This window comes from Planococcus citri, chromosome 2 (genome assembly GCF_950023065.1).
Source record: "Planococcus citri chromosome 2, ihPlaCitr1.1, whole genome shotgun sequence".
NCBI classification, from domain to species: domain Eukaryota; kingdom Metazoa; phylum Arthropoda; class Insecta; order Hemiptera; family Pseudococcidae; genus Planococcus; species Planococcus citri.
In genome coordinates, this window is record NC_088678.1 from 13,693,331 (window position 1) to 13,709,754 (window position 16,424).

Genomic DNA, 16,424 nt, shown 5'->3' on the forward strand with positions numbered 1-16,424 from the left:
AACTTGAAACTAAAATTTAGCTATAAGAGGGGAGGGGCAGTTTGGCCACCCAGTGGTCCTTGCACCAGAGTAAGTGGGGGCCCCAGTTTTCGTTGGGGCTGCTGACTTAACAACCCAAGCACCAGACCAATGGCCCAGAGCTCCTAGGCAATATCCCAGAATCGCTCCCACCTCTTCGGGGTTGAGGGAGTGGTCACCCTAGGATGTAGCCCATTTCCCTCTTTCGCGGATTTGGAGCAATCCCCGACCCGTCTTCCATTTTGGTGGTAAGCTTAGGAGGTCTCTGGGCATAACTGTACCCTTACCTACCTCAGAAAGAGATCTCCTACAGTAAGATTGCCCAAAAGAATATGATTTTGTGGGAACACTTGGCCCCACTTTACATAATGGATAAAGTTGTGGAGTAATTTTGAATGCTGAGGATGGACACATACCGTAGGTTTCATCCATCCTTCAGCTTAGGGCAGTGCTATAATTCGATGGTGTTGTGGAAGAAGGGCCAAACTGCATTTTTAAAGATTGTTTTCTTTTGGAGGAACACTGCTTCAACACCCAAAGTTGGAAAGGTAAAAGGGCCAAACTGTCTCACAGCTAAACTAAATGATACAGATAGGCTCTGAAACAGTTTGGCCTTTTTTATCTTTTCAACTCTGGCTGTTATAGCACTGTTAACCAGAGTGAAAAAAATCTTGAGAAATGCAGTTTGGCCCTTCTTCCACAACACCATCTATGCACATCCATTGTACTATGCAAATTAAATTAAAATAAGGTTATATTTGGGGAGAATATTTGATAATTTGTTACACTATTATATGTAGCTATTTACAAGTGATATTAATTAGTTTTAGAGCAGGTGTTGGGGGAGGTCCAATTACACACCTCAATGTTGATAGGTATCTCCCTGGATTCTCTCACAATGATTGACCATACCTGGCCCCAGTCAAGATGGTCCAGCCCACATCCAATCTGTGGGATAGTGAGTTTAAGTACATTCCCTGGCAAGATTTTTGATGCCAAGGGAGAAGTTCTTAATGTTGGTTTGTCATCGTAGTGGATTTTTGTGACGATGCTAGTGATGGGCCGATTATTAATCAATTAAACGGCCTGAAAAATAATCGTTTGACGATTATCATTTTCTCTTTCAATTAATTGATTATTTTTTTTAAATAATCAATTTGATCAATTTTTTTTTTATTGGGTAATTGGTGTAAATTTCAACACAATCTTGCGTTTTTTGGCATTAAAATTGAAAAAGGATAATTTTCAAAACCATAAAAACGGAAATATTGACCAATTGATTTAGTATTTTTGAAATTTTCTCCGGAATAATCACATTTTTGTCATTCTTTGTTATTTCACTTTTATGTTTTTTCAGCAATTTTGAACATTTTAAGCGATAAAAAAATAATCGATTTAATCAATTATTTTATCACCGATTAATCGGAGTCGCGATTATTTTTTCTGCCAATTAATTAATTTTTGATTACCTATATCAAAATAATTGATTTTGCCCAACACTAGATGATGCGGAATATTATGTAGTGACCCTGGCTCAATCTTCCTTCAATTTTACGCTTTAGAGTTGCCACTTCTCCCACATTGTGTGGTTGGGTCAGCAGCATCTCACTACCTCCAAAGTGGTGGATGAAGTCCCTCGCTATCCCAGCAGACATTTTGAGGTATTGTCTGACACAGTGTGCCAGTGCAAACGAGGGGCCTTGTAGAAATACAAATGTCCTCATTGGCTTCCTCCAATGTGAGTACGCCGTTGGACTCAACCGCTGTTAAAGCCATATTTCCCAAGCTTCTTCTCCTCATTACTACTGCAGCAGAGGAGACGAGTTGGGTCTCAACCTTAGAACATTTAGAATTAACATAGAAGGCTCGATGTGATGCCAGGAGTCGTCAAACATTAATGTGGCATATCGTGCCTGTTGACGCGTTTCACTACCCCACTTCAGCTAATGATATCACCGCAGTTGCCTGTGATGCGCATCACAGGCAACCGCCGGGATATCATTAGCTGAAGTGGGGTAGTGAAATGCGTCAATAGGCACGATATGCCACATTATGTTTGACGAAGGAATCCTGTACAGTGGTATAGCGAACGAGCCTTCTATGTTAATTCTAAATGTTCTAAGGTCTTAACATCACAAAGTGTTGGTTTGTGCATGTCAAGATATTGTTTATAAGGGAGAACCCCCACACTGGCAGCACTGACTGGGGCATACAATCGCTCTTGGAACCCACGAAGCACCAGGTATTGCATAGCGGGTATGTAGGCGTGGTCACTGAATAACAGGGAGTATGGATGTTCCAGGCCACCTTGAGTGAGCAACTGTCTCTGGGCTCTTGCAATTATCCTCCTGGGTTCAGCCTCTATTGATGCCTCTTCCCAGTGCTGGTATGCCACGGAAGTACTCCACAAGAGTAAGGAGGGAGCGGAACCGCAATTCAGAATTTTCAAATTTTCACCTCCCCTTCGGATCTATTTGAGGGTTTGGTGCGAAATAGTCTTCGAAAATGAATTTTGTGTTCTCCAAAACCCGAACTTTGATAGTACCTATTTATGTATGATGTATTTTTTTTATTTTTAAAATTTTCGCCTTGGAGTTCATTTTTGGGCTTAGGGTTGATTAGTCTTCAAAAATGAATTCAGCGCCTTGAAAAGCCTGACTTTGTTAGCCATGCATTTTTAGAAAATGTGTAATTTTGTGCCCCTATTTTAGGCTCATTTTGGGGTTTGGGAGTCAACTTATCATTAACGAAGTTTCACTTTCTTACGTATGCAAGACTGAGACTGTGCAAGACTAAAGGCTTGTCTGACTAAATTTTTCATTTGGATCACTATGATGAGGACACTGACCTATGACATTATAGTCACGTTGGATATTTTTTTATAAACGTAAATTTTTTACCTAAATAATATTACGTTTTTTCTGCTTTTACACAGCTATAATTTTCGTTCATTTTCTTCCAATATTTTACGTAGTACATATTTGATCCCTATTGAATTTTGTTTTCCAAAATAAAAAATTTGTCGAAAATCTAAAAACAACTCGAGCTTACTAAAAATTTGAATTTTCGTTCTCCAGCACTCGTATATTCTCTATCCGAGCCTCGCCGCGAATTTCACGAATTCGTGATCAAGTACTACGCGCACGAGACTATTACAAATAAAACATTACTATGGAGACGTGTTTTTATATATTTTTGTGTATTATTTTTTTGTTACAGGATTTCCTCGCTTCTTTTTCCTCCCATCATCATCAACACCCTCGTGGCATAAAGAAACCACCTCACCACCGTACGAATACTTTTGCTCTCGTCTTGGGGTAATTTTCATTTCATCGAAATCAGCCGTTGTTATACTCGTATAGTAAGATGGAGCAAGGCGGCGGGGCGCTTGCGCGAGACTGTTGGCAGATAAGCGATACATAATCTCGAAGCATACCGCTTGTTGAATCGTCAGTTGGTATTATCGAGTCGCTTCAGTAGTTTTATCGTTACGTGCGGGTACGAGATTACGATATCGTGGACGTAATAATATTACGACTACGTAATCCACAAAATTCGATCGGTTCGTGTGAAAATTCGGCTTACGAGATGTGAATCGCTATAGATCGAGAATTGTGTCGCGTCGGTGATTTTATAGGGGGCAATTATGAAAGCGAGCTCTAGACGATCATCGATGATCAACATGGATACCAGTTTGTCGACGTTTTCCGAAAGCTTCTATAGGTTGTTTAATAACCTAAACGAAGATGCCGAAGAATCGTTGGTATCGTTACTGGAGGAAAAAGTCATACCGAAGAGCGAAAAAGAAGAGAAAATATTCAAAGAATCGTACAAAAGACCTAAAACATTGATGGTCGATCGAACCTACGAAACACGTAGATCATTCCATAGAAAACGAAAAGATAATTCGGAGGATCAGTTTCTAAAAACGTACGAATACTACGAATCGCTTCATTCGCCAGCTGTCGCTCGAAGACGTTCTTCATCCATCGCTGTTCCTCAGCCGACCATCGAAGTATCAAATTTCCTACACGCTGATAAACCTCCACGTTCCGTATCACCTCGCCCCACCGGGGGCAGAAAATGCGCCATTACGACGGCCACTCCGCAGAGAAATCGGACAGCTTCGATGCCCACTGTTTCCAGGCAAAAGGTAAGCTTCAATGTTTCAAAATTTCATACATACCACAGAGGATTTCATCGCCATATCCCAAGGTATCGGATGTTGTGTTTTTTTTCCCCCTCACTATGTCTTTTCGACGAGCACGTATCTTGAGGCGGAAATGGTACCTCGGTAATCCCAAAGTAAAACTGTGGCTCGTATTTGTAATACTGTCACGTACCCTGTCGACCTATTAAAAGACCGCCATTGGGGAAATTATCGCGCCTAAAAATATAATTAAAGTAATCGTATGGATCCGGTATGGAAAAAAAATCACACCGAGAGAGAAGCCGTAGATCAATTTAGACGGATTTCGGATTTAAATTTTATTTCATTCGCCTCCTCATCCTCCTCGTCTTGCTCTCCGCTCGTTGAAGGTGAGAGCGTTAAAAGTCGCTGGTGGTGTTTCGTTCGCTGTACGGGATTGTTACTGGATTTTTTTCATCTTTGCAGTGTTTTTTTTTTTGCCAATCTAAACGTAAGAACGGGATTATCGAGACACCTGGTGTCAAAGGTAGAAAACCCATTTTATCCCCTCGAGATACGAAAACGTTCTAATTTCCTCGAACAATTCAATTTTTTCACTTAAAAAGTACCATCATGAACAAAAAATACCCCCCACCCCCCTTTTACACTCGTACTTTGGCACCGACGACGACGAACGGAGCATTCGCGTATATATTTTAACGTGTTTATTTCAAAAGCCTTCGCACAGAGAGTCTACGCAATCCCAAAAGGCACCTAAGTATACCGAGTTCTTAAACGGTGTAAAAATTAAATTTTCAAACCATCAAATATTTAAAAGGTAAATGCGTCGGAGATACTACGAATACCATTTAACCCACTCATTCGGTTATATATGATATCGTTTCATAGAAATTGAACTCTTTTTTTTCGAACTACTTTACCATATACTATGCGAATAAACTTGTATAGGGATCTTTTCAACTTAAGTGGCCAGATAATTGGCTCGCAGTCTCGTACAGACCACAACAACAACATGCAAATCTGCGGTAAACCGAGCTATGAGTATAATACTCGTAATACCAAAGGTGGATCGAACCATTACCACCTTCTTGTTGTAGGTATCGAATATGCAAATAATTGAACGAGTTTTTCGTCCTGCCGTATTGTACATACAAATACCTTACCTTATATACGTACTTTAGTTCTCTTATTCTTATTCTTTTTTTCATCCTCGTTTTCCCTTGCGCTGGCATCGAGTTTTATCATCTGCATTTTATTGGATTTTTACTGTAGTTATAAAATTGTATTTTAAAATGGCTCATCAAATGTAAAATCCCTCACAATTGATTTTATTTTTTATGTCAACTTTGTTGGATTTCGTGTCGCGATGAGAAAGTTTTTTACTTACGAGGAGGGCTGGTAATTTAGTTGTAGAGAGTTACCTGGGTACTTAAATTGGAAAAAAACGCAAGCAGGTAGATGTAAAAACACTATAAAAAGAGCATAGAAAGCTAAATATAGAAATCCGGTCTTTGTTCAGAAATTTTCAAATTGGATTTACGATAAAAGTTGGTTCTCAGAATTGAATAATTTTTTTTTCAATTTTACTCCTCACCCTTTTCAGTCACTTTGCCTGTTGCTAAACGTAAGTTTTCAGGTTGTTTTTTTGGAAGTTTAAGTAGGTTATTCTAACACGAGACGTAGCTTATCCTAATCTACAGATAAATTTTGGAACCAAACAATAGAAAAATCAAAAAAGTGTCCAAAAATGCATCACCCGTCCAAATTTTAAGAGCTAGGTAAATATCATTTTCCAATTTTTGGTGAATTTTTGAACATTCCAACTTGATTAATTTTTTTATTTTAAAAACGCAAATGTGATGAAATCGGGGTAGAATGTAGAGTTTGTATCCTATTTTCAACCTACTAGATTAAGTGAGGGTAATTTTGAGCCATTCTGGGGGTCTCGTCAATGGATTTGTGTGTTAATTAGTTTTCGAAAAATATTGTCAAAATATTGCAATAGAAAAATGTCAAAATGAAATTCAGTCAATTTTAAAAACCTCGATGTGAAATCAAACTTCAGTTTTTTCACGTATGTAAGTGCCTTCTTCTTCTTGGTGCCGTTTCACCCCTCCAGGGGTATTGTGACTATGATGCAACGACTGCCGTTTCTGTGACACGATACACCAGCTCCCTCCATGCAGCTGTCTCTATTTAGGGCGCTCCTGACGCAAGCTGGGAAGCTGCGTCCAATGGTTTTCCGAATGGAGTCTGTCCATCTTGTGGGGGATCGTCCTCGTTCTCTTGTTCCCTCAACCTGGCCTTGGATGAACAGGGACTCCGTGGCATCTGCCCTTGTGACATGCCCAAAATATTAGAGGATTCTGCTGTGTACCACTGCCTACAATCTTTTCTGGACACAGATTTCTCCTAGGACAGACACGTTGTTGGTCCTTTTCTCTGTCCATAGGATCTGAAGCATTCTCCTGCAGCACCACATCTCAAGAGCATCAATTTTTCTTCTGTCTCCCTCACGTACTGTCCAAGTTTCCGAAGCGTAGAGAAACACAGAGAAAACTAGAGCATTTACCAGCCTTATCTTCAGAGCCTTGCTCACTGCTGTGTCTGACCATATCTTCTTTATTGAAGAGTTTTTTGAAAAAAAAAACACGAGAAAATAGGTACATTTTAACTTGATAAGAAATATTTTATATCCACGAAATTACACCTTCAACGTTTTGGCACACAGTGCCTTCATCAGGTGATGCAAAAAGACTGAACACTAGTGGAATAATACAAGTACGTAGAATCGAGTAAAGGAGATAAAAATACCTAATTGAATTGTACCAGAGCTTTATACATAATTTTAAGGATGAAATTATGTTTGTTAGAAAATATGTAGATGACAGCCTATTTTATGTTAGAAAAGACAAAATTGATAAGCTTTTTGAATTTGCAAATTCTCTGCATAATAGTATAAATTTCACGATTGAAAAGGAAAACTCTAGTGTTATTTTGTTTCTAGATGTGCAGATTATAACTACTGAGGACCTTTTTTTGACCAAACACTACACCAAACCCATAGCTAGTGGCAGATTGGTGAATTTTCATTCGTTTCAACCTGCTAAACAAAAAATTAATGTTTTGAAAAATGTCATGGACAGGGTTCTTGGTCTCTCCAATGCCAGTTTTTATAAAGAAAAAATTGATGAAATTTACAACGTAGCTTTAGCCAATGATTATCCGTTCAAAATGATAGAATCTCAAGTAAAAGCTTTCTTTCAACAAAAAACTTCCTCTATTACTCACTCACTCTGGCAATAAACCAAAAAACCCGACAAGCCACCTCTACACAATCTTGAAAAAAAAATAGGGTCGAGTTGACTCAAATTTTAAGTCAAATTTGAATCAATTTATTTCCTTTTCATCATTTTTTTCGGCATAAAATCGACCAATTCTCGAACATTATTGGTATAAAATTGACCCAAATTTACCATCAAGCATATTTCATATTGAGCATCGCCACATATTTTGTGTCGATAATTCGAAGAGTGTGTGTAGTTTTTCAGTTGATTTTTCAACACTTTTTTGTGATTTGATGCAAAATAGACTCAATATCTGTGTCAATGGTTTCGAGTACATTCTATTGACACATTTTTCTGATCAATTTTGTGTCGAGCTTATGAAAAACGACCTTAAATCTTCAGAAAATTGCTCTTCATATTCTAGTGCATATTAATGCAAATACATAATATTATATTGTGAATTGATATTTAAAATGATTTGATGGGAAAAATCCCTGCTCCTCGACTCTTTCTTGACTCAAAAATTGGATCTAGATGACCCCTTAGAAATGAAGTGAAATGTTATAACACTTCTTTTCTCCAACATTGAAGTTTTTTGAAAAACTACTTATAGTTTTTGCTACACACTTTATCTGTGAGTAGTAAAATGATGTCAGCGATAAATAATTTATGTCTATTTTTTATCAATTTTTGGTCTACTTTTACTACTACTGTGCTGCTAATCAACCATAAAATTTTGAAGCGATTTTCATACTATTTTCATTTCTCAGCAAAAATGAGTCAAAATCAACTCCAACTTCAATGTGCAGAAAAAATTTTATATTTTTAAGAAAAAAATTGATGAATATTTTGTGACAAGTTTTGACTATTTTCAATTCATTGAAAAATCGATGAAAAATTGATTCAAATTTTGAAGCTTAAAAAAACAATTGACTACAACAGCACACATATGCATTAATTTTTAATCAATTTTCTCGCCATTTTCATTTCTAAGTGATGAAAAATAGATCCAACTTATGATTTAAAAAGTAATCAATTTTACTACCATTTTGCAACAATTTTGAATCAATTTTTCACATATTTTCATTCGAGCAAAAAATTGGTAAAAAATCGATCCAGCATTGAAATTTTAAAAAAGGCATCGATTATGATATCACAAATTTAGAACAATTTTTAATCAATTTTCACATCATTTTTATGACTTGGTAAAAATCGTCCTATAATATTGACTTCAACTTTTGTTTGCATAATTGATGCCTATAAAGAAAACAAAATCAACAAACATTTGCAGTCAAGTTTAGGTCCTCAGCAAGAAATCGACCTGAAATCGATTTGAATTTTCATCATGAAATTGTGATCGATTCAAGTACTACAATAAAGGATGATTTGGGGTCAAGTTTCCATCAATCTTACATTTTTTTAAAAAATTGTTGAAAACTATCAGTTAAGTAATTATTTTTATATTTTTTGTCGATTCTCAAAACTGTCAAAAAAATGATCAAAAATATTTGCCGATTTCTACTCGATCAAAACTCGACCTCAAACTGAAAGTCGAGATGGTTTGTCGGCTGTAACAACTGTAATGTTGATTACATTGGTGAGTCGAAACAGCATCTCCGAGACAGACTCTATAGGCACAATTTGGATGTTGGAAATGGAAAAACTAATACTGCTCTCTCTGAACATTCTGTAAAATACAATCATAAATTTAATTTTGACCAAGCTAAAATTTTACACAGGGGTTGTGGGAATTTGCAAAAGAGAAAAACTACCGAGGTCCTACATATTTTAAGTAATCCGAATTGTATCAACAAAAAGACCGATGTGTCAGGCTTCAACTCGTATAAAGCTCTGGTACAATTCAATTAGGTATTTTTATCTCTTTTACTTGATTCTACGTACTTGTATTATTCCACTAGTGTTCAGTCTTTTCGCATCACCTGATGAAGGCACTGTGTGCCGAAATGTTGTGTGTGTAATTTCATGAAAATAAATATTTCTTATCAAGTTAAAATCTACTGTAATGACGAAAATATATAAACTGCCTAAACTATAAACCACCCAATCCATAAACTGACTAAGCCATAAGCTGACTGAACTATAAACTGGCTAAACTATCAGCAATCCGCTCCTGCCTTTACACAAGGCCAACTCCAGTAAAACATAGATATGGCGCTTCAAGTAGATTATCCTATAACCCAGCTTTTCAATAACTTGCAACTTATGTATCAGCTCCGATTACTTATTGTCCAGGCTACTTGACCACCCTGGCACCTAAAAGTTCCGTATAAATACTATCGAAATATTGGTTCATTCAGTCAGTCTTCCTACATGTAAAACACCTAAGCTAATCTTTTGTGCTTTAATGTAACTTTTTATATAAATAAGTTTGTGCTTTTATAAATTAAAGTAAATTGATACCAAGTGCGTAATTAATTAAAAAGGGTAATTAAGTCATCACAAAATGGCGCCCGGACTAAAAGTTTAACTTGATAGTGCTTTTTTTTGGTGCAAATAATTCGTGATTTTCGATTTTTAAACTTTGAAGTGCTTTTGTGTGCAAATATTTCGCGATTTTCCAACTTTAAAGTGATTTGTAGTGCAAATATTTCGTGATTTTTATCAATTTTCAAACTTAAAGTGTTCTTTTGAATGAATTTTTTCAAATTTTTACAAATTTTCAAGCTTTAAAGTGTTTTTTAAAGCAAATTTTTTTCAAATTTCATAAATTTTCGTGAATTTTTCTGAAATTTTTCAAGAATCAAGCAAATACTTCGATTCTATCAATTTTCAAACTTGAAAGTGCGTTTTTCAAGTAAATTTTTATAAAAAGTTCGTAAATTTTCAAAATTTTCCTGAATTTTCCGAATTTTTCTGAAATTTTTCGAGTTCTTCATAATCAAGGTATGTACAAAAGTTTCATTAAATTGATAATTAATGTGATTAATAACATAGTTGATATTTTAAAAACAATAATTACTAGCTTATGTCTTTTATGAATTCATTTAATAAGTTGAAGTGTTTCTTTTCCCAAACCCCCCAATCCACTACTGAATCAGTACCCTTAAATTCTAGAAAAACTGAATATAAACAAGGAAAACTAATTTTCTCCTCTGAACAGGAAGCTTCTGATTTTTATAAAAGAAAATCATTTTTCCCCAGTGTAAAACCTAAAGTAGTCTTTGTTGAAAAACCAGAATCTTCAAAAGAAAAATTTCAAAATTGCACAGTCCTATATGCAAATATTAAAACAAGCCCTAAATTAATGTTTAAATTTCCCTCAAATTAATGAATCCCCCTGTTGAAGAAACAGAAAATAATATTGAAAACAAAACTGAAAATAATAACACAGAAGATAATTCTACCCCAAGTACCTCAAGCCCACAATTGAATATATCTACTCAAACTTCTGATTCAGATTCAGAACTTTTAGATAATTCTTTTAGAGAATTTGTTCCCTCAAACTCTCCAACCCCCCTTGTAACCAACATGACGATACAAAAATAAAAAATCGTCATCTAAACAAAATCATTTATAAAGAAAATATGAAAAGTACATGAAAAAATAGATATTTTATAAATTTCGCGAATTCGCGTACATAAAAAATTAATATGAAAAATTAAAGTATATTGACGTATAACGAATCGAAAAGGAATGAAAAAAAAAATGAAATTTTAGCGAGTACATAAACAAAAATCAAAAAACCGAGCACAGCCAAATATTATTGAGAAAATTCGCGAATGCCTCGAAAAATTGGAAAATTTATCAGATAAGTTTGGAATAACAATTTTGGCCGTTGCATATGCCCCCTGGCTAATTCAAATTTCTCAAAGCAAGCTTAGAGAAAATTGAATTGACCATAGATGAAAATAACAAAATTGTGAAATAATAATAAACAATCAAAAATTACCTAAATTAATTTTATCGCGTTCTAAATTAAACAAAACAATAAATTTAAAAAAAAAAAAAACAAAAATATATAGGACAATATTAAGTATGAGGAAAAAGAGACAAAAACCGGGAGACATCATGGAAAAATAAAAAAATAGGAGAAGAGAGTGACACCAACGTGAGACTCGCGTAGATGGAAAACAACGAGCCTGCACCATGGTCTGCCACCTTCTCTGGAATGTAAGGCTTGGACAAAAGTCCCTCACCCCATTCCAGAGAGTAGGAAAGGAAAACGAAGGAAAACGAAAAGATAAGTAGGAAAAAATAGGAAGAAAAACTGGAAAGTTGGAAAATTGGATCAGAAAGATGTGCATAGAAATGCCACTAAATCAGAAAAAATTTATCATTTTCATTTCAAGAATAAAAATTAATTGATCAGAAAAATCAATAACTTCGAGCAGTTTGAGCGAATAAATTTACAGAGGAAAGCGAACCATTAAGATCTAAAAAACATTTTTTCCTTTTGCGTTTCAGGGAAATCAAAATAAATTTCAAAATCGATTGATCATCGAACATTTTATTATATCCACAAAAATTATCATCCTGCAATGGTTTTACAAAAGATACAGACTTGCCCCCTGCATGAGAAAATGCAGTAAAATAAGAGAGCTCGGTTTTATCAAAAATCATTTTTAAATAACGTTTTGTTATACTGATGATTATAAATTTTGTGTCAAAATTATTGACAAGTTTGAAAAAAGGATTTATAAGTTTGATTTCAACTTTAAGATCTTCAGACATGTTGGATTCGTGAGAGTTCTCACTTATAGTTACATCTAAAACTAGTTTATCATGAACTTTTGGAATTTGCGATCCTAAATTTATCAAGTTTGAAGTTTGTGGTCTAGTAACACTATTTGAAGACGACTCAAACATGATTGGCTCAAAAAATATTTCATTTTCTAGTTTTAACAAATCAAATTCAAAAAAACTTGGACTGAAAACATAGTTTTCCGAATCACAACAAACTTGAGATAAAATTGAGGGTTCAGATATCTCAACTATGTTAATATTTTCAATCTCCGAAAAATTCTCAACTGAATGAGCCTTTTCAGATATTTTTATCTCACAAGTTTCAAACTTTGGTGAAAAATCAGGACAAAAATTATTTGAGTTTTCTGCTTTGGGAAAATCATCAATGATTTTAAATTCCATTCTCAAAGAATTATGAGTGAAATCACATGCGTGATTTTTGTCTGAGTTCAAAATTTCAAGTTGGAAATTATTTGTACTTTCGTTCACAAGTTCTAAAGATTTGCTTGAAACTTTTTCCTCACAAAAATCATCCATAAAAGACATATCGATAATTACGTGATCTGGTTTTTTGTGAAAATTAGAAAATCTGGTACCTACATGGCTTAAATCAAGATAATTTCCATAAGTTTGTTCGTAAACTTGAGAAACAGGTACAATTTTTGGTTCAATAAAATCATTAATTTCCTTATTTTCGGAAAGACATCTTTTTGTATCATTGAAATTGAGATAATTTCCATAACTCTGTTCATAAATTTGAATTAAGCTTGTAGAATCATAATTATCGGTTGCATTATTCGAAGACAAATTAACATTACCTTTAAATGTTTCTATAAAATTTGACACAGGTATTTGAGGTAATTGATGAGGAAAAGGCTGATAAAAACCTTTTTCATTGTTTTGGGCTAATAAACCAGAGTAATAAAATCTTTTCAAGAAATCTAACTGATTTGCATTTTGGATATTGTTACCTTCTGATAAATCTAGATGATTATGAAGTCTTATCAAAGTTTTAGTTAATGTAAGGAGACAATTGAACAATTTTGGATTATTTGAAAATTCCTCCATTTCTTACCTTGATCAATCGATTTTCAAAAAAAAAATAATTAATTACGTAATATCGTGGGTTTTAAGTATGTGAAAATAAATTGACGATTTATCAAATAAAACATTGCGAATAAACAAAAATTACAAAAACATATTTTTTCAAAATATAAATACCAGGTCTACTTGAATACCAAATGAAAACGATGATGTGATGACCTGAGTGGTGATGAGCTGAATGAAATAAATGAAAACAGCGAAATATTATTACCAATCAATTGACACAAGTGCTGGCGGTTCAGGCTGAGAAAAAACGACATCGATAATTGCAGAAAATCGAACGAATTTGGCAAATTATGCAGACTCATTTGACAGAAATCGGAGGTAGTGACGTAATATCAAGGTCGACGCATTCGGCGTATTCAAACTCCGCGGAGAAAACATAGTTGTAGATAGTAGTCGTAGATACGTACAGACGATACAGATGTTTATATTTTGGTATAAAATTTCAACCAAATCACTTCTTGGATCAAACATTTTTTTAAACAGTTAAAAACAAAATAATATGTAAAACGAAATTACAAACCGTTTCGTTTCCATCCCGGACGGGCCCCCATTTATGTAACCAACATGACGATACAAAAATAAAAAATCGTCATCTAAACAAAATCATTTATAAAGAAAATATGAAAAGTACATGAAAAAATAGATATTTTATAAATTTCGCGAATTCGCGTACATAAAAAATTAATATGAAAAATTAAAGTATATTGACGTATAACGAATCGAAAAGGAATGAAAAAAAAAATGAAATTTTAGCGAGTACATAAACAAAAATCAAAAAACCGAGCACAGCCAAATATTATTGAGAAAATTCGCGAATGCCTCGAAAAATTGGAAAATTTATCAGATAAGTTTGGAATAACAATTTTGGCCGTTGCACCCTTCCAAAATTAGATAAAACATCTACAGGTTGGCTTTCAAATCTATTATTAACTGAAGCAAAATTCATTGCAAAAATCTTGACCTTAGAAGTCCCCCCCAAATCTAATATTGAAAAAATTAGAAATTGTATAAGAACATATTGTAGCCAAAGTACTAAGCATAATATTTATGCCAAACAAATTTACGCCAATTTGATTAAATACCAAACTACAAAAACCTCAAATAAAAAAATTCAAACAGACATGGCTAATAAAGATAAAATTTTCCACCCAGACAAATTCTCTGGTTTTGATGATGATCTATACAAATTTTTGGAAAATTTTGACCTCTGTTCAACTGCGAATGGTTGGGGAGATGAAGATAAAGCAAAATACTTCCCAATGTTTTTAACTGACCTAGCTTTAGAGGTCTTTCAAAACATATCTGATCGTAAAACAAAATTCAGTGAATTAAAACCCCAATTTTTAACAGCATTTAATGAGAAGGCTCACAAAGATCTTAATCAGAGTAAACTTTTTACTAGGTTTCAAAAAGAAAATGAAAAAACATTGCAATACCTAACAGAAATTTTGAATTTATGCAAAAGTATCAATGAAAATATGCCTGAAGAAGACAAATGTAAACACATTTTAAGAGGCCTAAACCCAACAATTCTCAAGGCTATCTCCCTTTCTGACAATGATACAGTAGAAAAAATTCGTAAAAACATTCAAAAATATGAATGTTCAAAAAATTTATTGGACTACAGAAAAAATTTTGATCAAGGTGACAGATTGAAAAAAGTAGAAAATGAGCTCTGTGCTCTCAAAAATAATAATAACACAGTTGAAAAAATTTCCCAGTCTTTGTCCCAATTGAATATTCAACCTGAACCACTGATGAGAAGGCCAAATTTCTTACCATTTAGGCCACGATCTAGGCCAATATATCCATTTAATCCCCAAAATCAAACCCCCTTCCAGTACCAAATCAGAACTCCTAGACCATATAATTTCCCACCAATAATTCAAAGACCTTTTACTCCGAGACCACTTCCACCTAGATCTTTTCCATTTAGACCTTTTCCATTGAGACCTCTCCCATCTAGACCCTTCTTTTCTTCAAATAGGCAACAACTCTCTCAAGTGCCTAGATACCCTTTCAATAGACCCAATTTCCAGCAAAATTATAATCCCTCACAAAACCAAAATAGAAACCAAAATTCAAACCTATTCTGTACAAATTGCAGGAAATCTGGTCATAAAAAAGAAAACTGTAGAAATCAAAAAAAAAAACGCCAATAAATAAATCAAATACATCATCAAATACTTTATTTTTATTTTTAAATGATTTTCAAAAAACTGAATTTATCCAAAATCCCCATAAATACTCCGATTTCAAGTATTTTGATGATGATGAAGTATCCCCTTTCATTTTGAATTTTGAAAAACAAAAATTGAATAAAAACCAACAACATGTTAGTATAATTGATAACCTTCAAATTGACATTTTATTCAATAATAATAAATATGATGCTATAATTGATACAGGAAGCAATGTTTCTCTAATTTCTGATAAAATTTTTCAAAATCTTGATCTCCTATCAGAATCAAATTTAAAAATTTTTACAGCCAGTAATACTTTAATTGATGTACTAGGAAAAACTGACATTTCATTTCAAATAGGAAGTATCCAATTTACAACTACATTTTATGTGGCAAAAAATCTATCATCAGATATAATTTTAGGGATTAACTTTTTTATTGAAAATGCGGTAGTAATAAATTTCAATCGAAAATTAATAACTTTAGGCCAGTACCCAAATAAAATAATTCTAAAAATGGACTCAAACTGGTTATCAAAAATAAAAACAAAACCAATATCTCTAATTCACAATAAATTGATTGCTACCGAAAACTTAAAAATTCAGCCTAGAGAAGAAAGAACTATTTCATTAAAAAATCCATCAAAAATTCCAAACTCAAATTTTTTTCACAACTTAACATTTTTAAATAATTCTGGGATAAAAATTACACAATTCAATAATACAGATGATATCTTACACCTTGTACTTTTCAATTACACACAAATACACCAAACCATATACAAAAACCAAAATATAGGAAAATTTATAACAACCCTTCATGAACTTAAGGAAAGAAAAATCAATTTTGATGAAAAATTATCCGAAAATGCCCTTTATGATCAGGAAAATAATAAATTGGATATCTCCCCACTTTTGAATACTGAACAACTCAAAAAAGTACTTAACCTTTTAAAACAGTATTTACACCTTT

At 33.8% G+C, this 16,424-nt stretch overlaps 1 protein-coding gene across 1 annotated transcript in view; it reads left to right on the top strand.

Moving 5' to 3' along the window:
- Positions 1–3,451: 3,451 nt before the first annotated feature.
- Positions 3,452–16,424, top strand: part of LOC135834756 (GTP-binding protein GEM-like) — a 239,739-nt gene continuing 226,766 nt past the window's right edge. The window contains exon 1 of the mRNA XM_065348723.1: positions 3,452–4,171. Coding sequence (XP_065204795.1) covers positions 3,665–4,171 — 507 coding nt within the window. The 5' untranslated portion in view covers positions 3,452–3,664. The remainder of the gene's footprint in view (positions 4,172–16,424) is intronic.